Genomic DNA, 23,430 nt, shown 5'->3' with positions numbered 1-23,430 from the left:
CCTAGCCCAACATTCTAACACTATACTACATTGGCTCTATATTGAAGATCCCAGTGGCTGAAGATTTCAATCCATTGCCTAATTTCATGTCAGCGTGTAGGTGTTCTAGAGGTGGGCCTGGTCAATTGGCTTTGCGAATTCAGAGGAAGAAGTTTATCAGGCTCCTCATGTGCTGTACAAGCTGCACATAGAGGCCTGATCATTAGAATGTTCACAATCTGGCGTTCTTTTGCCTTAGCACTTTAGAAGACTAATGAAGTATGTCAGCTTGCTGGCTTCAGAGATGTGTTTTCATTGCCAAGGCAGAGTTAAGCAACTTGGGATCAGTCACTCTTGTTAAGCCGCTTCAATTTGTTTAGTTAGACATGGGAAATACTCTTAAAATCAGCTGTAAAAGGAGCGCTATTGTAAATGACAAAGCATATTTGCAGTTTCCTTACAGAGTTCTATGTTGGTGCTGATGTTCTATCTCACAGATACTAATATATATCAGAGATTTTGAAGGTGTCACTTTGAATAGCCCCCCCCTTCTTATTTTCTTGAGGGGGCCGCATGAAAACAAGACTGACAGCTTTGTACTTTTTTTTCTTTCCTCCCCCAGCGACCAAATTAGCTAGCATTGTGCAGTGTGATTCCACCATGAGGCTGGGTATTAAAATGAAGGCGCAGATGTTCACTGATAAAGGAGGGACTCTGAGTCACTGTAGTGACTCAATGAGCAGAGACATTTGTTAATCTAAATTAAGTCTGACATGATACACTTAAACATTGGTTAAGATACATGAAAACAATGAAAGTAATGAAGAAATGTGGAGCATGATGGGGTTTAGCATATGTGCATGTCTGTTCCCCTCACCCCACTGCAATAGTACTAACTATAAACCCTTAGTGCTTGGTATGTAGACGGTTAAGAGTGATGCTGTTTTAATCCAGGAGATTACCTTTCTTCGTAGCCTTTGGAGAGAAACCACTTCAAGGGAACCCTCCCTGCCTCGAATGCATAACAGATGGCTGGTGAGTGTGTAGCAAGGCATGCTCTTTAAAGGTACAGAACATAAATGGGACCCATGAAATAGGGCTCCCCAAAAGAGCTGAATCTGTGGAAAAGATAGTGATGTGGTTCTCCAGAATATAAAATCTGTATACATTAGATAATCCATTACAGTGGTACCTCGCAAGACGAATGCCTTGCAAGACGGAAAACTCGCAAGACGACAGGGTTTTTGGTTTTTTGAGTTGCTTCGCAAGACGGATTTCCCTATGGGCTTGCTTCGCAAGACGGAAACGTCTTGCAAGTTTGTTTCCTTTTTCTTAACACCGTTAATACAGTTGCGACTTGACTTCGAGGAGCAACTCATAGCACGCGGTGTGGTAGCCTTTTTTGAGGTTTTTGAAGACTTTGGTGATTTTTGAAGCTTTTCCACAACTTTTCCGAAACCGTGCTTCGCAAGACGAAAAAACCGCAAGACGAAAAAACTCGCGGAACGAATTAATTTTGTCTTGCGAGGCACCACTGTACCTGTGAAAAGCAAACTTCTAAGTTTGCCATTACAGTCATACCTCTTGTTACGTTTGCTTCAGGATAAATCTTTTCAGGTTGCGTCCTGCAGCGACCAGAAGTACTGTGGTACCTCGGGTTACATACGCTTCAGGTTACATACGCTTCGGGTTACAGACTCAGCTAACCTAGAAATAGTGCCTCGGGTTAAGAACTTCGCTTCAGGATGAGAATAGAAATCGCACGGGGGCAGTGGGAGGCCCCATTAGCTAAAGTGGTGCTTCAGGTTAAGAACAGTTTCAGGTTAAGAACGGCCCTCCGGAACGAATTAAGTACTTAACCCGAGGTACCACTGTACTGGAAAGGGTTACTTCTGGGTTTCGCCGCTCGCGCATGTGCAGATGCTCAAAATGACATCACGCACATGCGCAGAAGTGGCGAATCGTGACCCGCGCAGACGCAGGTCACATTCTGCTCATGTTGCAAACGGGGCTCCGGAACGGATCCCGTTCGCAACCAGAGGTACCACTGTATATGGAAAATCTTTTGTCATCTCACATTTAAATTAATTTTGCTTCCATTCTTGCACCTAACTTTTTTTTTGAATGCAAGAATGTTCAAAGCAGAATGAGGCTAAAACTACATGTTTGTTTGTAGATTTGAGGTTCTGGAAGTTTATTGTTTGTAGCAAGGCAGAGATTTGCAGAAGAAAACTGGTGAGGCTGGGTTTAGATAATCAAACAAGCCATGGTGTTATATGCCAATCTGTCCACTATCTGCAGAATCATGAGAGCTGCTGTGTTGAGATACGTGTTGCTTCTCCAGGTTACATTTGCTAATGGAATAAGATAGCTTTCATGCATTGAGAAATCCTCTGAGCAATGCTGGTGTAAGCCCATGTTGTTGGACCTTCCTATTTAACCGCTGTCCCAAACTGGAGGAGTCTAGATTCTAAAGTATCTCTATCAGATTGACTAAAGTAGGTAGTTAGGTTTTGTCAGATTAGCATCATGTTATGACAAGTTGAAAATATACTGTGGTGTGACTGCTGATATTAATATCCTGTAGCAGTGGTGGCCAAACTTGGCCCTCCAGCTGTTTTTGGACTACAACTCCCATCATCCCTAGCTAACAGGACCACTGGCCAGGGATGATGGGAGTTGTAGTCCCAAAACAGCTGGAAGGCCAAGTTTGGCCACCACTGTCCTATAGAAAACAACTGCAAGGGCAAAGATTTTATCCAGAAACTAGGACTGTTTGTTAATGGAAACAAAGTCTACCAGTTGAGAAACAAGGAAGGGACAGGACTCTTCTATAACTCTCAAAAATCCTTGTGGGTGCTCAGTGCTTAGAATAATAGAATTGCAGAGTTGGAATGCAGGATCTTGTCCACAGCAGTCCCTGCGGTGGGTTCAGACCACCAACCTTCTAGTTAACAGCCAGATGTATTGACCCATTGTGCCATGTTCTGTTCAATACAAAGGATATTCTTAGTGCTAATAAATTGTTTAGTAGTAAAAGTTTCTCAGGTATTGCCCACATATTCTCATGTTCTCTTTACTGGCATAAGAGCCAGAAACTTCATTTTAAAAATCTTAATATTGATATCCTTAAGATGCCAAATTCAGTCCCAGCTACTTTTGCAAGCACCCAGCAAAATACTTTGTCCATCTTACACAACAGTGAAAGTGTAAAAGTGTAAAGAGGACTGATAATGCCATCCCGCGAGAGAAAGAATTTGGTTTCTGAATTTCAGTTAATCTCAGATGAACATGCAGGGAATTTCATGCTGATGCAGCTCTGTGTTTTCATCCTGTGTTGCATTTGGGCCTTGGAGCTACCTTTGAAGGTGACCCGGAAACTACAACTAATCCAGAATGCGGCAGCTAGACTGGTGACTGGGAGCGGCCACAGAGACCACATAACACCGGTCTTGAAAGACCTACATTGGCTCCCAGTACGTTTCCAAGCACAATTCAAAGTGTTGGTGCTGACCTTTAAAGCCCTAAACAGCCTTGGTCCAGTATATCTGAAGGAGCGTCTCCACCCCCATCGTTCTACCCGGACACTGAGGTCCAGCACCGAGGGCCTTCTGGCGGTTCCCTCACTGCGAGAAGCCAAGTTACAGGGAACCAGGCAGAGGGCCTTCTCGGTAGTGGCGCCTTCCCTGTGGAACACCCTCCCACCAGATGTCAAAGAGAACAACAACTACCAGGCTTTTAGAAGACATCTGAAGGCAGCCCTGTTTCGGGAAGCTTTTAATGTTTGATGTATTATAGTATTTTAATATTCTTTTGGAAGCCGCCCAGAGTGGCTGGGGAAGCCCAGCCAGATGGGCGGGGTGTAAATAATAAATTATTATTATAAATTATTATAAGGCACAACTGCTTAATTTAAATATAAGGCACTCAGAACTCTCAGAGCACAATGTTGTTGCAGTGCAAATGAAATTTAGCATTAAATGTGAATGTATTGGATGTTCTGGTTTGTATCTAAGAAAGTCATAGAGTACTTGAAATCAATGAACTTAAGATGGTCATGTCCATTGATTTTAGTGGGTGCACTCTGAGCTCATAAATTAAACCCAGATGCCCCTATTTCAGTGGGTCTGCTGCATTTGAACAGTTGTGTTGCTATAGAAAGTGCAGAAGTGGATTTCAGGCATATATGCAAACCATCCTTATAGCTGGGATCATTATGCCCACTGAGTCACATAGCTTTCCCCCATCTTAACATGGCTGGGGGGGGGGGGATTTGCAAAATGCCTGCTTTTTTATTCTAGCTGTTGCAAGTCTTATTTCCTTTACACACTCACACACCCCACTAAATTTCTTTACCCACCACCAGGATGGGAGCATGGTTTGCCTCTGGTATGCAATGCATCTAGTTCTTTGGAAGAGCCAGACTTGAGAACCAAATAATGGTCAGTTTTGCTTTGTTTTCATAAGCATCTTTTGTTGAGAATAGATAGGCCCGTACCACCAGAGAGAGAGAGAGAGTTAAGCTGGCTGAGAGCCACGTGCTTTAAAAATACCTCCTCCAAAGGCCTATTTAATCTAGTGTGGGCTAGCTGAAATGACCTAATCCAAAAATAGCCAGCAGCCTGTCTTTTCCCAACGTGTCTGCTGCTGAAGAATGGCAGCTCTTCGTTTTGTTAGCAGCATTGTTGTGTTGGACTTGGGCTTGATTTTGAGGGGGTTTGGATGTGAAAATGCGAACCCAAGCATAGGATTTTTTTTAAGTGCCTGTGTAAAATCAATTTGCCTTTTTACTATAATGCCTCCAAAGGCTGAATTACATCCAGTGAATGTTGATAACATTGTGCTTGTCATCAAGGTATTAACTGGATTCTTTGGTTGGTTTTAAGCATTAATGTTCATGGAATCATAAGAGGACAACATTCATAGTGATCACAGCACTTTGGTGCTCTTTCAGCTGGGCTGGCTACTAATTTACTTCTGGGCTCACTCTGAAGCTCTTACTTTAACCTTTAAGGCCCTAAGCAGCCTGAGTCCATGATACCGTAAAGACTGCCTTCTTTTATATGAACCTGTCCAGATGCTCCACTTTCAAGTGATGCTTTGTGGATGGTCTCCCTGCTGTTCAGTGTTTGAGATGCAGGCCATGGTCTTTTGCAGCCTTCCACACTCCACTGGGAGCCGGTAAACGATTTTTTCCACCTGGGCTCCACCGTAACCAGCAACCTCTCTCATCAACGCTGAGCTAGGCAAGCCTATTGGCAAGTCAGCTATGGCAGTGGCTCACCTCTCCAGAAGGGTATGGGAGTATGTGATGCTAACGACCAATACCAAGATGAAGGTCTACCAGCATGCTTGTTGAGCATGCTATTTTATGGTAGTGAGACGTAGGCAGCTTACACCTGCCAGGAGCAATGCCTCAGCACCTTCCACATGCACTGCGTCAGGAAGGTTTGGGGCATCACATGGCAGGACAGAGTTTCAAACAAAGATGTGCTCTCCCAGCATGTTCTGTCTCAGTGATGTCTACGCTCGCTTGGTCATGTCCGCAGAATGGAAGAGGGCAGGATCCCCAAGGACATGCTAGTAGCTTTTGATAGCCATCTCCTCCATGAAGTTGGTGCCTCCCGTGGGAGCAAGTTCCAGAGTTTAACTGTTCTGCATAAAGAAGTGCTTTCTTTTATGTACCGCCAGTTATGCGGGTAGTAGAAAAGGTAGCTGAGAATCATTTTGCATTTCGACCATGCATTGGAATGTTTTAACATAGCATTTCCCAAATCTGCAAAGATTCCTGATCATAAATGATTTAAAAGCTCATACTCAGAAGGTAAAAGCATCAGAGGGGGTGGGGGTTATTGTTTTGTTCTTGTTTTTATTCTGAGTTTTGTGTTTTTATCTTGTATTTTTATGCTGCAAACCACCCTGAGATCTATGAATGAAGGGTGGTATAGAAATAATAAGTGGAACTTTGCAGCATTTCAGCAGCCAAAAAGAACAATGAAAAAAGTTTTTATATATGCTAGACTGTTTCCAAGAATTTGGGGCCTGTAAGAAATATCCATTGCAGAGGTACAATTGTTGGTCTTATTGCCACTTTAGGAGGCATATGGGTGGGATCTGTGTGTGCGCATGTGCGTGTGTGTATACACATACATACATGATATATATGATATACATCAGGTCAGCAGCCTAAGGCCTGTGGGCCACGAGCCGCCCCTGAACCAAGCCACCTACTCGGCGAGTCCCTGCGCCCTGCTCTAAACCGATGTGGGGACTCACTTCCGTGGCGCTGAAATCGCATCTGCGCATGCGCAGACACCGAAAACCTCATCTGTGCAGACGCAGATGCCGGAAATCGCATGCACACACGCGATCCGGCCCATGGAGGGATCTCCGCTGGAGTGAACCGGCCCAGGTGAGGTAAACCTTGCCGACCCCTGATATACATTATGCTTCACTTCTTGGCCCTAAAAAGCCCCCCCTCCCGTGATCAATGATAAAATACCAGAAACAGTAATATAATAAAATTAAATATGGGGTGGGGAGAGAGAATCTACACCAAAAGGGCAGACAAAATTAAAATGAACTTACCTGAAGTTCAGACAAAGGCAACCCAGTGAGATGGGCAGGTTACAAATAAAATCATCACCATCATCATCATCAAGCACAGCTGGCACACAGTCACGCTGGCGGGGCCTTTTGAGAGCTGTAGTCTAAAACATCTGGAGAGCATCAGGTTGAGAAAGACAATTCTAACCTTTGGCGAGCATTGTGTCCAAGTGCAGCTGGCGCGGCAGCATGAAGATCCAGCTCAGTATCAACAGTTAGTTTTGTAACTGGATAGCAAAGAGGTCAGGAAAGAGGTTAATTTATCTGTGAAGTGCTAAAGGAGTCTACGATAGAATCTGTAGAAATGCTTATATCTGGCTTCTGTCCTCAGGTTTATTGTCATGGAAGGTGTAAGAACGTATGAGTGTTGCGTTGTGGATGGCAGGAGGACGTTGTCAATTATTACCTTGAGGTTGTAAGAAGAATTATCTCTGTTGTGCAGAGTCAGGTGACAATCCCGTATTACACTTCTAAACCCGTGGAATGCGTCCCAGCCAAATGGGACAGCTCGAAATGTCAGATGGGTTCTGCAGAATTTGAGTTTGCTTTTCAGACTCTATGAACATGCATGACAGACTTCTTGGTCTGCTGTGAGTTTTGGAGCCTTGAGCCGTCTGACGCTTCTGCTCTTACCTGACAACATGAACAATGTTTGAGGGTTTTATTGCCCCTTAACCATTTGGACCCTGCGTGCTTAAAATTTTGACATCTCTTTTGGCTGTCATATAATACAGGCTCCTGAAAGTGGTGCTTAAAATATATTCTAATTATTGCCTTACCAGATGGCAGCAAGGCTTCACGTGTTTCTTACTGTGTCTCAACAGAGACTTACTTGCCTCACTCTAAAGTAAAGACTTTTATTCTAGGTTTTAAAGTAATTGCCCATGTAGCAGCTTCTACCTGGTTTCCGATTTGCCATCTGGCTCCAACATATTCTCTGAACTGGAATTCTTTATCTGGGTGCCAGGTGACCGGTGCTATAGTCTGGCAAACTTAAGTCAGGCCCTCAGTGCTGTTTTGAAAGAAAAAGTACCTTTCAAAAGCATTGAGCATTTCCTTTTCTTAATTGCTCTTTGCCATTATATACGATTATAATTATGTCCATCTTTAGAACATTGTACATAATACTGGCTATCCCACACTGAAATAATCATTATTATATGGCCAGTGACATGGATTTTCTGGAAAATATTCCTCTGCACAACGAGGTGTAATTTGCATTGGAACAATTTCTGATGCCCTATTTACTTGTTTTTAGTAAAACTGCCAAGCTTGCCTATAATCTATTTGTGGTTCAACGCCATCCATAGTTACTGATGAACTTACAAAATGGAAAGTTTCCCCTGGGAAAATAAAGGACTGATTTTTTACCCCATTCTTTGTCACTGATCATGGCTGAGAGGAAGAAGGTGCTGAAAGGAGCGATTTAAGTGATGGGGGAGGCGGGTTTGTTCCATGAATATAGGTTGGTTGTGACACTATGGCTCTACGCCTTCGAGAGAAGAGAAATGTTTGAGACCATGAGAAGTATGGACGGAAATGGATTCTCAAAATGCAAATGCCTGGAGTGCATCGACTGGAATGGAGAAGCAGCAGGTCTAAGACATTGAAGCGAATACTTCACGGAACATGTAACTTAACTAAAGGAATTCACTACCATAGGATGATATTGTGATCATTACCATAAAAAAGGAGGAGGGACATGCTTTGATTATTAAGCATGATGGTCATACCCTCCATGTTCAGGAATAATATCTCTTGGTTACCCTTTACAGGGAAATATCAGTAATAGTTAGATATAGTCATCATAAGATTTTTGTGAGCTTTTCTGGGCAGCATACTGTACTAGATGGACCCATTATGGTAACTGGGTCCTTATTAGCTCCCCAGACCCCATTAGCATTAATTTGCATCTAAAGCTAGACTATGAAGTGTTGCTTGGATTCTAACAGGCATTTTTAAGGTTACCAAAAACATATTACTTATGTTCTACGAGAGTTTTCTGTGACCCCTTTGTCGTGTACAGTTTTGACGGGAGGTTAATAGCTATACATAAACAGCAATTACGAACTGTGATATGGGATTTTTTGCTCCTCAGGTAGTGCAGGGGTCAAATAAATAGTAGACTGGTTCAGTACTCAGAGCAAAAATTGGTGCCACTTTGCTGCTCCCCCATTTCTACTGCTGCTGTGCAACTAGGAATTAAGTCATGGTTTGGCTTAGTGCTGCGTCCTAACCTGGTTTCATGGGTCCCTCACTTCAGACAAGCCACAAGGTGAAAGTAAAATTTGCTCTTGGCTAATAATAATAATAATAATAATAATAATAATAATAATAATAATATATTATTTATACCCCACCCATCCGGCTGGGTTTCCCCAGCCAGTCTGGGCGGCTTTCAGCAGAATATTTAAATACAATAGTCTATTAAACATTAAAAGCTTCCCTAAACAGGGCTGCCTTCAGATGTCTTCTAAAAGTCTGGCTTGCCACTCGTGGTTTGTTTGGGGGAGAAAAACCACAAGTCAGGTTCAGACAAAATGCTTAACCAAACCATCACTTAGCTCTGCGTAGAGCAACAGCAGCAAAACTGTGGGTAGTGATTTTTGTCCTCAAGTTCCGACATATTTGCTTGTCAGTGCTTAGCCACAGTTTGGCGTAGTGTTGCGTGCGAACTGGGCATAGTCATATCTTCAGAGATGTTAGATGTTTTTCTAAAGTTAACCCTCTACAAAAGGGGGTTGGAAGAAGCTTGAGATTATAAACCAATTTTATCTTTTGTATCACACCCTTCCTTCTGGAAGCTTAGAGTGGCATATATGGGTTTTCCTGACTTACTCTCAACACTCTTGTGAGTTTGGTCAGGCTGGGAGATGGTGATTTTCCCAAGGGCACCAAATGAGTTTCATGGCTGAGCAGGGCTACTAACCCTGGTACACCACCTAGTGTGAAATCCAGCACTCAGCCCAATTATGATTTTTGTCCTAAACTCTTTCCTCCCCAGGTTAGCTCAAGATGGGAGACCAGAGGCAACGCTCATTGTCTACGTCTGGGGAATCATTGTACCATGTTCTAGGACTGGACAAGAACGCCACCTCAGATGATATTAAAAAGTCATACAGGTAAGGAGGCCAAGAGCTCACTCTGAACATAGCATACATTCTAACACAGCCAGCTTGCCTCATGATTATCGTTCTGTAGGTTTCTGCTATCTCTGAGATGCTAAACACTGCAAGTGAGGTGATTCTATTTACTCGTATTCCGTTTGGGTTATCTGAAACATAGATAGCTATTGTTTCTATCTGGGAAAAAACACAAAACATAGTAATAGGAATCTAACCCAACTTCCTTGTTCAAAGTAGTTGAGTAGAAGAAAGCAGACAAATTTATATATGGTACTCCTTTTACACAGTACACTATTTGCTCTAGCTGTATCTTGTGATGATTTTGAGATAAGTAGAACCTGAGATTGGTTCAGTTATATTTTCAGAACTTCAGCTCTTTCAGTAATAGGTCATACCACTGAGTAATAAAATCTCTCCTAAAGTTTGGAATATAATAAAGCTTGAATCGTGATCCATAGTTTTCTTGTCAGTCCATATAATGTTGCTTTTATAAAGTTGTGTCTTCATCACAGCTATTTTACTGGGCAGCAATGGAAAAAGAAGGTCCAGTGACTCAGTGATGAGTCTTGTCTTGGGAATAAATCTTAGCTGTAGAGATCAGTCTGCTTTTTGCACCAAATTTTTAATCACATTAAAAAAAAATCAAAACTTTTGATGCTCTTGCTTTAAATTTTTTGGGAACAGTGGAAGATAAAAGGCTAAATAGATGTGCTGGTGAACCAGCAGTAGTCTTCTAGGCATGAATCTGAGAGGTTTTTTTCTTCTTTACTCCGCTTTTCCCAGGGAAAGCCACAGTTCACTGCTGAATTGGAACAAACGTCAATTGAGTTTTCTGCAGATTGACATGTTTCAATTCAGCAGTAAACAGTGTTTTTTTCCTGGGGAAAGCAGCAGGCCAAAAGGAAAATCTCTCGGACCCGTGTCTAGAAATCATGAGAAGAACAAGAAATCTCAGGACAAAGAAAGTGAAGCGAGGATGAGCCCAGAGGTGAGTTCAGGGGGCATACTAGTGATAAACTGCAATGAGCTGGAGTTTACACTAGGGGTCAGCAGTAAACCTTTTCACAATGGTAAGTGATTTAGTGAGCAAGCTACTTTTCCTGAGTTTGCACTAACTGAGGGTGGAAACGCTGGGTTCCAAATAATAAACTTTAATTGTATTCCCACTATTTCTCAGAACAGAAGCAAACAATAGATTTGTGGAGATTCTGGCTGCAGGTATTCTTTTATGAACAGAAATTTGTGGAAATGTATGTTAGCTTTCATTGTACCATCAATATAATGCAGCTTTCCTATGTTTTGTACCACAGTGAATCTCCCCCCCCCTTTTTTTTTTGAAAAATTTTATATTATTCCTCGCCGTAAATGGGTAGCTGTGCATCTGTCTGGAAATATTAGTCTTTTGTTCCTCTTGATGTGGAAGAGTCAACTGGCAACTGCAGTTCTCTGCTTTGGGCAAACATCTGCTTGAAGTTGTATCTCTCTCATGTGACTTTTGAGACAAGGCGCTCTTTGCAGGATATTTATGTGCAGAAATTGACAGTCTTTCCAGAGTAGCAGCTACTTGTCGTTTTCTAATGGGCTTTTGCTCTTCATATAAACCAGCCCTACATTGACTATGTTGGATGCTTTCTGCCATTACGGACTAAATTTGGGCACAAACAATTTTACTCTTTTTGACTTGAGCAGCTGTACGTTGTAAAAATTTGGCAGTGTCGGAAACTGCTGCAGAAAATATTAGGAGGGGCAGGGTAGATTTGGGTTGTAGACCTATACATGTTTGGGAGTAAGTCCCATTGAATTTAGTAGGACTTGGGTAAACATGTATAGAATTGTACGTGTGTGTGTGCGCGCGCACGCATGTGCACTTTACCTTGCATATCACAGCTTTCCCAAACAGAAACAAGCCTGCATTTCATATTGTGCGGCAGCTAAGAAAAAGGTGAATTCCATTCTAGGGAACATTAGGAAAGGAATTGAAAATGAAACTGATGCCATCACACAAATCTATGGTGCGGCCACACTTGGGATACTGTGTATAGTTCTCGTTGCCTCACCTCAAAAAGAATTTTGTAGCATTGGAAAAGGTTCAGAGAAAGGCAACCAAAATGGCCAAGGGCAGAGGTTTTCAACCTTTTTGAGTTCATGGCTGTGGGATACCTGGTAAAAACACCATAAGTTCCCTCCCGAACCCAGAGCCAGGCTTTGCAAGTGGCACAAAGTAGACCCAAGTCTGCCACCAAGTGCAGCCTGGGAGTTGCTGCACTCAGTTCTCAGATTCTGCCCCCAGCAAGAGCACCCATATGAGACTTGCGTCAGACACGTTCATACCTTACTTTTTAAAAAAAGGAAAACAAGGTACACCCAGAAGCATGAAGAGGCCCCCAGAGGAGGTGGGGCTTCAAGGCACCTTGTGGAATAAAGGCAGGGAGCCAACAGCACTGTCTTCCCCCACTTCTCTTACAAATGGGGCTTCCAGGTCAACTATCTCTATACCATGACAAGTGAAGGTTTGCTGAACATCAGTATCCCAACTCTGAGATGCCTTGATGGACGCAGATCATGCAACTTGTTTGAGTCCTCCTCCTTTTCAGTTTAGAGAAACAGTGAGTAAGGGGCAACATATTAGAAGTTTATAAAATTACGCATGGCATGGAGAAAGTGAATAGAGGTCCCCCCCCCCTTCCTGCCTCATAACACTAGAATTTATTGATACCCAGTGAAACGGGATTTTGGAAGATTCAGGACATACAAAACAAAGTACTTCTTCGCACAGCACATAGTTAAACTATGGAACTTGCTCCCACAAGGGACAGCGATGGCCACCAACTTGGATGGCTTTAAAAGAGGATTAGACAAATTCAAGGAGGCTATTAATCAGGCTATTAATAGCTGCTAACGAGGATGTCTGTGCTCTGCCTCCGCTATCTGAAGTAGTATGTTTCTGCTTGTGTGTTTCCTATAGGCATTTGGTTAACCACTGTGAGAACAGGATGCTAGACTAGACGGACCTTTGCCCTGATCCAGAAGGCTTGTCATGTTCTTCTGTGGTTTCTTCTTTCCACAGGAAACTTGCATTAAAATATCACCCCGATAAGAACCCAGATAATCCGGAAGCTGCAGAGAAATTTAAAGAAATCAACAATGCACACGCGATATTAACTGATGCTACAAAACGAAATATTTATGATAAGTATGGCTCCTTGGGTCTGTATGTAGCAGAGCAGTTTGGAGAGGAGAATGTGAACACGTACTTTGTGCTATCCAGCTGGTGGGCAAAGGTAAGCAACAGAGAGATTCTCCTCTGAACACGTTTTTTTGTGTAGCACAATAATAATCCCATACAGGATGAATTTTCAACAGTTTCTAGGAACCTTGAGAGATTCTGCTACCTCCCCAGTAGGTATGTTAGTTTTTCAAGACAACCATTGAATCACCGAATTGTGGAGGGGACCGTGAGGGTCATCTTGTCCAACCCCCTGCAGTGTAGGTATCACAACCAAAGAAACCTTGGCAGTTTGGCCGTCCACCCTCTGCTTAAAAACATCCAGTGAAGGAGAGTCTATACAGTACCAGTTTCCCAAGGAATTCGTTCCACTGTCAAACAGCTCTTACTGTCAGAAAGTTCTTTCTGATGCCCTAGGGGTGCAACCTATTACAGAACTTCATGAATTAATTGAACGAAACTCATATAATCTATTGTTCAGATTTGTGTATGGGTAAAAACGTTTCAGAAGCAAGAGACGTTGCTGCTCTTGTTTTTAGATGATGTGCATGTGCTGTCGCAGCAGACATATTTCTGTTTAGTTTACAATTAGTTTACAATACTATGATTCTGTATGGAGGAGACATTGCCTCCTGTATGAGAAAAAAAGCAGAATGCTCCTTTCTAATGATAGTACTGTCGTAAATTTTGGCCTGTGGTGTCCAGTCACGATTAAAAGTTTTAAGTGCAGCCATTAAAAAATATGGATTCTGGCTTAAAATGGCAACTGATTTAGAAATATTCCACAAGCAGCAGTCTCCGAAGCATTATCTCTTGAAATTCCTGGAATGCTTTTGTAGGTTCCTTGTGGTTTGAAAGAAAATTGTTTTGACTCAAGTTTACAGTACAAAAAGGGTTGTGTGGTCTTTTATCAAAAGCTCAGTGTGTCATGTGGTGTCAGTTGTTGAAGTCACTTAACTTGCTTTCTGAATGTGTTGGTTTCCTGTTTTGATGAATCACCCATTGGGATACTTTCTTTTCCTGCTTTCTCCTGACTACTTTGTCGTGAGAGAGAAGCTTTTGTGCGTCATGGAGGAGATAACTGAGTGGCAAACTGAAACAGCTCCCTAATCTAGGAGTTTTGAAATGATTAGCTTTCTTGTAATTTTGTACAAATCAGGCATATTTTTTTATTTTATTTTATGCAGTAGCTGGACATCTTAGTGCTTGTTGGGGCATATCTTGGATGTATTGGCTTGCATTTTGGGGGAATACAGGGTGGGATTCAACTAATCAGCCCCAACAGCCAAAGGTCTGTGGAAGGACTTCTGCAATGGGCTCCCTTCCCTCTCTTCCCTCTGCATGCCCTGCGCCCCCAGAGTTGGCTCTGGGGATCTGGGAGAAGCTCCAGAACACAACATGGGGTCATTCCACCTGACAGTACTTGTGCAGACAGAATGATTGGAAGAGCACATGGTTGAATTCCACCCACAGTAATTGATGAGAAGCCATAGGCTGGGACAGTCCATCAACTGCAATAGCATAAACTACAGCAGTAATTTGGGAGTGCTAGAGCAGAGGGGTTGGCCTTTGCTTCACCTCAAGACATAGTAACTTGCAATTGTACGACACATGGGCAGTTTTTCATGAGACCATCATACGCGATTGTGAAGAGGCAAACCTTTGCCTGAGAGGTTCCCTTCCCATTTTAGCTTTTCTGCTACGAGTCAGGAGGGTGCGAGTTTTTTAAGTTCAAGAGGCTGTTTTTCTGCTGCCGATATCCCAAGCATGAGATCTAAGTTGAGTTGGCATTTGTTGCAGAGGCGCCGGTTGGAGACACTTTCCCTTTTCCTCTGTGCAGGCGCTGTTTGTGTTCTGTGGACTCATCACAGGCTGCTACTGCTGTTGCTGTCTCTGCTGTTGCTGTAACTGTTGCTGTGGAAAGTGTAAACCGAAACCCCCTGAAGGTGAAGAGCAGGAATACTATGTCTCCCCCGAAGACTTGGAGGCACAGCTACAGTCAGATGAGAGGGGTAAGTCTTCTGCTCTCCAGGTCAGCCACACATGGAATGTCTCAAAATCACAGGGCTGAGTAGAGAGAGGAAGAGGAGAAGCTTCGTGTAGTTTCAACTTTTTAAAAATTAACGGCTGCACAGAAATCTTAAGTTGGCCTTGCAAACTTCCCTGTTTCCCCCACAATCCTACGCTGGTCATTTGTAGCTGCAATGAAGGAAAAAAATTTTTAGATGCCCTTACCTGGTTGCCTAGGGACGCAGGTGGTGCTGTGGGTTAAACAACAGAGCCTAGGACTTGCCGATCAGAAGGTCGGCGGTTCGAATCCCTGTGACGGGGTGAGCTCCCGTTGCTCGGTCCCTGCTCCTGCCAACCTAGCAGTTCGAAAGCACGTCAAAGTGCAAGTAGATAAATAGGTACCACTCCGGCAGGAAGGTAAACGGCGTTTCCGTGCGCTGCTCTGGTTCGCCAAAAGCGGCTTAGTCATGCTGGCCACATGACCCGGAAGCTGTCTGTGGACAAACGCCGGCTCCCTCGGCCTATAGAGCGAGATGAGCGCGCAACCCCAGAGTCGGTCCCGACTGGACCTAATGGTCAGGGGTCCCTTTACCATTACCTTTACCTGGTTGCCTAGAAGCACTTAGGGCTGGCAAGTTGCTTTTGACAAGCCAGGTCTTCATTGTGTCACTTCCTTTCAGCAATTTTAGGAGCAAGCTCTCTCTAACCACGATTTCCTTTGATTTTCAGACACCTCAGATACACCTATTGTGATACAGCCAGTCTCAGAGACGACCCAGCTCACAGCGGACTCCCACCCCAGCTACCATACCGATGGATTTAACTAAGTTAAGGAAGCACTGTTAACTAGAATGGATAAGAATAAATAATATGGCCAATCCAGCACTAGAATCATGGACATTAGATAATAGAGTACGGGGAAGGGAGACGTCCTGCCACAGTTAGAGGGCAGCCTCCAACCTGCTGAGAATATTTTGTAATCCCTTCGCCTTTTGTCACCTTCAGTGTCGTATCTTGATGATACATGGATGATACTGTAGCATGCAGTATTTAAAGCAGTTTAGCTTTTGGTCTTATTTCGTTTCCTTTTTTAAAAAAGAAAAAAAATTAGCATGTGTGGAGTTTTATGTTATAAATGTCTTTGTGTTGTAATGTATTGAGGAGTTATCACAACGAGTGTGATGGATACATTCTGCATTTTAAGCAGCGATACCAGCCAAAAAAAACAATGAGCATTTTTCAAAGAGAATTTAAATTTGCCACAGAAGCCACCACACTTCCATACAGTTGAGCTACAAACATCACTTGAAGGCGGCTGTTGATCATCCACTTGATAGCAACTAAGATTTCCAGTATATCCCAACTGCCCCTTTGCTCCTAACACCCCTGTCTCAAGAGCTAACCTTGAAAATGGCTGATGTTGCATGGAAGGGATTTTTTTTTAAAAGGGAAAAAAATGTTCCCTGCACATCTGTTTCATCTTCTGAGTGTCAGTGGCTTTATAGTTAAGATGTTCTTGTATAGGAGAGGGCCAAAATGTTGGTTTTGTTATAAAACCAGACGTTACTTGAATTATCTCAAATTAAAGTGCACACTAGTTTTGTTTGAATTTAATCATTCCCCTGCACTATTTATGATCAGTTACTGCCATTTTTTTTAACTTGTGCATGAACATGGAAAACAGAAACTTACGTATGCTCTCACTGTCGCGTTTGAATGAAGTCTAAGCAAATAAATAGTCGAGCAAAGTTTAGATTTCTGTTGTTTGAATATGCATTGCTTTTTACATTTTTACAAGCACCTCTTAAAAAAGAAAACTAAGGCCACTTTCCACATGCATTCTAGGTATGCATCTAAGAGTACTTAAAAAAACATTTCTAGAATAAATGCTGCAGGTACAGGCATACTTATCAGGGGACTGAGATTGGCTGTGGCTCCCTTTTGAGTGTTTGCTGGGTGGCAAGCTTCAGTTTGCTGCTATGTGATGTAGGGAACAGATCTATGCTGACTGGCTCAGCAGACAAAACACAGCGTTTTGGAGCTGAGACACCAAGTCTTCTATCTGTAGCTACAGCCATGTTGCTTCCTAGCACAAATTTGATTGCCTCTGTTCTACCTTGCTAGAATGGGATCAATAAGTCTGATCTGCTCTAACCAGTGTGCAGAGCTTTACAAAATTGGAGCACTGCGTGGTTGATTAATTAGTATTGCTGAATGGTTGTCAAATAACTAATCACATCTGTTTCCTTGTATGTAATGATTTGCACGTGTTATTTTTAAAGATAATGTTTATTTTGTTTGGGGTTTCCCTTACATCCCTTCATTGATAACTTTTTGATGGATATTCTGGAACGGTTTCCCTCTCTGCGGTGGAAAAAAAAATTATGAATGGAAATTGTGTGTGTGTGTGTGTGTGTGTGTGTGTGTGTGAATGTGGGGGCATCATGAGGCTTCCTTAGGTATCTCAGCAACTTATATTCTCTAATTTTCTGCTATAGTTTGTTCAGTCTCATTTTAGAAAATGTTCAATCCACTTAAAAATGCATCACCCAGGGACACTGAGCTTCAGGGCTGCTGCTGCTTTTGAGTTTCAGAGCTCAGATCAGTCTGTTCTGTTCCCTTTTTCTCTGCCCCCCCCCCAATTTTGTCTCTCCTCCTCCTTTTTGGAATTAACTGTGGCTGTCTCTTCTCACGCACCATTCTGAGGTGGTACCATTTCAGACTGCAAGTGGGAGATGCCAATATGAATATTCCCCAGGGCACGTGGAGAAAAGCAAAGTCAATGCAAATAGAAAAATTAACACATAAGGAAAAGCGAGTCTGATTGAGCCCTTTGCCTGTTGCACAAGTTTATTGGGGAGCATTGTAGAAATGTCTTCCCTTGTCTGCAGTCTGAAATAGTGCAGTCGGGCTCTGCCACCACCTCCTCAGCATCCCACAGTCTCGTAATGCAGATTGTGTGGGATGAGGCCTGACTTTGTTCTACATGCGTTCTGCTGCCCCACAAGCAGGGTTTGTTTTCTTTGCAGGACTTCATCTTCCCTACACCTGACCTGAAATCTGTACTAAAGGAAAGATCTTTGAAAGCTTCTTAACCATATGGACCAAAACTGTCTTTTGAAAGCCAAGCCAGCTCTTTTCTTTCTTCTCCTGCCCTCTCCAGTCTTCTCCAACGGTGCCCAATATGGCATGTTCACTTTACTTAGGTTAGGCAGAAGGGCAGTTCTTAACATTTGGGTGAGCTAACACATTGTTAACACTCGTTTTGATATTGCACCCTTAGTTTTCGGCTAAATACCCTGGACAGCTCAGTACTTTAATATTCCTTGAATCCACCTGCATGATTCAAAGTTAATATATTTCAGACTTGTATCTTTCTCTAGGCGAAAACAGGCTTATCATGCATTCCTAATGCCTGTCACTGGGTTTTATTCAACGTCCCACACCCAGGGGTTAGGGGACACACACACACACAGATTTACATATCTAGACTTGAAAGCCTCATCCATCTTGTTGAGGGTTACATGGAGGGTGTAATATGGAGAATTTATAAAAGGTGACAGAGTTCTTTGCCTAAAAGTAAAGTATGATCTCAGCTGCACTCCTGCTGCCCAGCTTCAGTCCTGATTTTAACATAACTAAAATTGACCATCTTGGACTGATTTCATGACCTAACAACATTGGTGCTCCAGAGCAAAACATCTAGTGAAGAACTTGGGCCATGATCCGGTGTCAGGCTGGATTTTACAAACATGTAATAACCCCTAAACAGTTTGCTGCCGCTGGAAACAAACTGCTTCAATCTCTAGCATAGTTAATTGTTTTAATACAGTTTCAAGGCACTTTCCGCCCTCCCTTCTCAGTCTTGGAGTTCAGAGTATCGCTATTTGTCTTCATTTAAAGTAGATCAATTTATTAATCATTTTGCTGTTGGGCAATGATTTCATAATCATTCCAGTAGTGATTTGGGGGTAAAGCTGTAGTACTTCCTGTGTTTTCTTACGCCATTGTGTCCTTTAGATTTGCATCCCACTGAAGCTTGTTCTAAATATCCATTAATTGCTAAGCTAAAATGCCAGGATGAAGGTGCTTCACATAGTCTTAAACACAGTCTCTGCTCTCTGCTCCTAACCTTGTGCTGCTGGACACAGGGAGCAGTGGTGGCTCTTTCAAAGTCTGCTTGCTGTTTGATATAAAGGAAAGTTTCTAATTCTAATTTCTAATAGCTCTATCTTCAACTGGAGGCAAACAAAGCTGAAAATGATTTGAGAGGAGTTTCACTTTCCATTGCGTTTGTGTACTTGCTGTAAGTCGTCATGTTGCTGCCTCTGGACAAACAGGACTTAAGGGTTTTTGAGACCATACCAAAGTCATTTAATAGAAGGTGAGAGTGGGGGTGAGCATACGTGATTCTGAGTGTGAGCCTTCTTTCAAGCTACCTTTAAAATTTCTGGAACAAAACCCACATCCATCTGTCTTCAGTCCTATTTATCAAGTCTACTACCTCATCCCCTTACATAAGTTTTCCTTTAGACTTCCATGGCTCACCTTTCTCATTTTTTCAAACCCATATTATGTTGTTAGAAGACTTGCAGAAGGTTGTCCTTCAGTCCTATTTAACTGTGTCAAAACTAGTGGATCCGGCCAATTAAAGTGAGTTCCACATGGCTTTGTGATAGGCATATATAATGCACCAAGCCGTCACGAGCCCAGAAGTACCTGCTTCGCTTTGCATGGTGGCCAAACCACATCCTAGCTCTGGCTCTTTGGCTCAATTCAGCTCCCAGGGACTTGAATATGTGAGTCGCAGAGCATTTCTCTCCCCTTCACTAAAATCAACACAGCTTTTTTCATTTGGCGCTAGTGAGAATGAAGCGAGAGATGACAAATGGGCAATGAACTTTTTAAAAGTCCATTGGCACTGGCTTACGTGAAGAATGTTCACTGCCAATGCATATGAAACTTTTGCACCATTTTTCTATGCTTAAATGTGTTGCCAGCCAATTAAATTAGTGTTTTCATTTTTACTTTAAGTGATGCTAGCTTTCCGAAGCATCTTCATGAACCTGCCCATTTTGCTCTCAGATCGCATTCAGGGAGCTGGCTGTGTTAGGAACTCCTGTCGTTAACCTGCTCATTATTGCCCAATCATCAGACCACTTGTGCAGAGTCAGGGAGGATCTGTACAGCTTCTCGTGGTATGGAGAGCTTTGCGGGCTGCCGTTTTGATTACCTGGGGCTAATGCGACCTGAGGAAGGTTGGTAGTTTGCTGGTTGGACTTCCAAGCTTCTTACTAAATCATGCCAAGCCACATGCTTGCATCTGGAAACTTGCTTTGAGCGCTGATTCTCCACCCCTTTCCCAACACAGGAGTGACCCTGGGAGACTTTCCCGTGTCTGAAAATGTATCATGGATGCCCTGATTAGATATAACTGCTGTGGAAAAGGCACACTGCTCTCAGAGCTACTAAGAACCAGATGTTACGTTTTCAGACACCAAAGTGCCAAGTCCTGATGTGTTCAGGAAAACTGTCGCTTGGGAAACTGGTCTTAATTTATTCTACATTCCAGATGAGCTCCAAATCCCCTCTGCAGCAGCTGCTGTTGAAGTGATAAAAAAAAAATAGTTGTTTGGTGCAATGAGCAATGCAGTCATCCTTTGTTTGGAGAGCCAAGGGGCATTGTACCTACGAATGCTAAATAAATTTCACAGGCTGTGTATGTATGAATCTGTTGTTTTTATCTGTATATATAAAACACTTACGTAAACATCCTTGTAGCACTTGTGGGTAGATTTCTGCCATTTCTGATATTACCAAGAGCTTTTTCTTTCAGCTTAGTAATTTCCAAACATTGCTTCTCTCCACCCCCCTTTTATTTTAGCCCTCACAGTAGTCAATAAAATGTGATGCTCCATAACATTTCACTGCGTAGTAACCTATCATGAGAGCACCTCGCCCAAGCTTATTCAATGGCGGAGTTTCACATTATGTTCTCAGTGATGTGGTGGTGTTGCTGGGGTGTCTGCTGTTCGATCAGCAACCCTTGCGACAGTTTTTACCTACGTTACAGGTGGAGGTGGGAACTGTGCCCTGATTCTAGGAGCCTCCTGCAGCAGTTGGGGCTCCTGCAAACAAACACATCAAGAATGGACAGCAAATGCATGTCCTTAAAAAAACCAAAACCCTGAACATGTCTGCTTGATTCAAAGAGAAGGCAGCAATATCCTGAGAGGCAAAGAGTTCTTTCTGGGATGGTTGTCATGGGTTGAAGTGGGGGAATGGTGGCTTCTGAAATAGTTGCAGGGCATGGCTCTAAGCTGTTTCTAGAGGCAGCGTATTTAACAAAGTGGGGCATAACATGAGAAATCGTAGGATGAGTGCTTGCATTGCTGTGGTTCTTTTCTGTTGGTAATTCAGCTTTGACTGTTAAGGAGATGAGTCGATGTGATTGTCTAAAGCAAGGGTTGGCAACCTGCAGCCCATGGGCCACAAGCGGCCTACAGAGTTGTTTAAAGGGCCCACGAGCCGCCCCTGAACTGAGCCACCCACTTGGCGAGTCCCTGCGTGCTGCGCTAAACTGGCGGAGCAGGGACTCGCTTCTGCGGTGCCGGAAATTGCATCTGCGCAGACACAAATGCTGGAAATTGCATCTGCGCATGCGCAGACGCTGCAAATCACATCTGCACAGATGCGATCTGGCTCACAGAACGATCTCCATGGGAGTGAACCGGCCCAGGCGAGGTAAACCTTGCTGACCCCTGATCTAAAGACCCCAAAACTAGGCATGACAGAGACAGTCTCCCCCCTTCCCTGTTGGAGGAAGAAGACAGGGTCCCTTCCTGCCTTTCCATTGTTTCTTTACCTCTCCCCGCAGTCCCGTTGCCTAATTCTTAGACTCTAATCTGTAGGCCAACAAGAACACTTGACATTTGATTTTTGGTATTTTGCTGGAGGCAAGCCAACCCAAATTGTTTAATTGCACAGCGCAAGACCTGCAGCTTATTTCCGTTTCAATGTTTTGACTCAGCGATCTTATTTTACTTTTTGGTACGCCTGTGTGTTGTGTGTCGATGGGTGGGCTGTGTGTGTATGTAATGAACCTGGAGATTTGCCAAGCTGCAAAAGCTGTAGAAATTGCGTTTTCCACATTAGTCCTGTGTGTGTGTGTGTGGGTGTGTGTTGCGTCGTTCAGCTACTGCTGGTGTTCTATTAATTTTTGTATCATCATCTCCTCCTGCTGCTGCCCCTTCTCCTCTATTGGGGAACATGGTATGTGTTTTTTGTTTTGTGTAGCTATCGCTCTATTCAAGGCAGCCTCTTCTTGCATATGAGTAAAAAAAGTTAGGATGAACTGTGGCCCAGTCAGCCATTGCTCCTTTCATGCCGTTCCTTTCAGTGAAGGTTTGCAAGCCCCATTGAAATGAACCATGGCTCCAGAAAGCAAAGTTTGGTAGATTCCATCATTCACTTAACTGTTGATTTTTAGTAAGATTTGTTGTGGCCTCTCCTGAAGTCTGTGTGACCTGATGAAGATGTATCAAGAATCTCATATTGCACTTGTACTTGCTGGAGAAAAGGGGAAATCCAGATTTTTTTTTTTAAATTAAGAAAAATGTTAGTTGTAAAGAACAATCAAAAAGTATAAATGCATTTGAAAAGCAATTATATATATATACATATACATAGAAAATATATATATATATTTTGTTATGTTACTTAAAGGGTCATCCTTTAAATTGTATGTAAGTAGCTGTGGCTGTCCGAACTTTGTGGATTGTTAACACTCGCAAATACTGAGCTCCTGTACATACCTACAGTTCAAGCAGAAGGAATTTATTTTATGTTTTAGCATGTAATTTATGTATTGTATGTCTGAATAGGAACATAAAATTGAAAAAATGAAGACTGCTAAATTATCAGAAACCAAGGTTGTAAAATAAATGTTTTCAAGGCAAAAAAAAAACCACCCAAAGTGTTCTCTTGATCTGTTTTTTTTTTTAATGTTTATTTTAAGGCTGGATTCAGGCCTTTTCTGCCATTAACCAAAATGTTGTGACTTAAAGGAGGAAGAAATCAAGCATGGAAGCCGCCTTCATTGTGTAGCTTGGGTTCTTGTCCTGAGCAACTGTGATGATAATCATAATTTATTATTTATACCCCGCCCATCTGCGGCAGCCCTTGGACGCAAAGCTATCTTGTGTAGAGGGGCCACAGAAATTTCTGAGGGATTCTGAGGAGAAGTGGATGTTTTCAGAAAGACCAGCCTATTTCCTTTTCCTCTAAGGGGCTCATTTGGTTACAACAACCCTGTGAGGTAGGTTAGGCCAAGAGGCAGAGACTGGCCCAAGGTTGCCCAGTGAGCTTCATGACTGAGTGGGGATTCGAACCCTGGTCATCCCCCAGATCCTAGTCTGACACACCAGCTAGACACTATCCCACCAGAGATAATAGCCACTGGCTGCATTCTGCATTAGCTGCTGT

General features: G+C 42.9%; 1 protein-coding gene across 5 annotated transcripts in view; it reads left to right on the top strand.

Annotated features, from left to right (window-relative positions):
- Positions 1-22,912, top strand: part of DNAJC5 (DnaJ heat shock protein family (Hsp40) member C5) — a 51,077-nt gene extending 28,165 nt beyond the window's left edge. For 4 of the 5 annotated variants that reach the window (XM_083619234.1, XM_083619235.1, XM_083619237.1 and 1 more), the window contains 4 exons: positions 9,590-9,707; positions 12,778-12,991; positions 14,777-14,948; positions 15,676-22,912. In XM_083619234.1, coding sequence (XP_083475360.1) covers positions 9,601-9,707; positions 12,778-12,991; positions 14,777-14,948; positions 15,676-15,773 — 591 coding nt within the window. In that variant the 5' untranslated portion in view covers positions 9,590-9,600 and the 3' untranslated portion in view covers positions 15,774-22,912. Of the gene's footprint in view, positions 1-974; positions 1,015-9,589; positions 9,708-12,777; positions 12,992-14,776; positions 14,949-15,675 lie in introns of those variants that run through there. The other variant, XM_083619238.1, reaches the window with a different exon arrangement.
- The last annotated feature ends 518 nt before the right edge of the window (positions 22,913-23,430 follow it).

Source organism: Podarcis filfolensis (genome assembly GCF_964270895.1).
Source record: "Podarcis filfolensis genome assembly, chromosome: 6".
In the NCBI taxonomy this organism is placed as follows: domain Eukaryota; kingdom Metazoa; phylum Chordata; class Lepidosauria; order Squamata; family Lacertidae; genus Podarcis; species Podarcis filfolensis.
The sequence above is the reverse complement of the archived record's forward strand: the minus strand, read 5'-3'. Positions and strand labels throughout refer to the sequence as shown.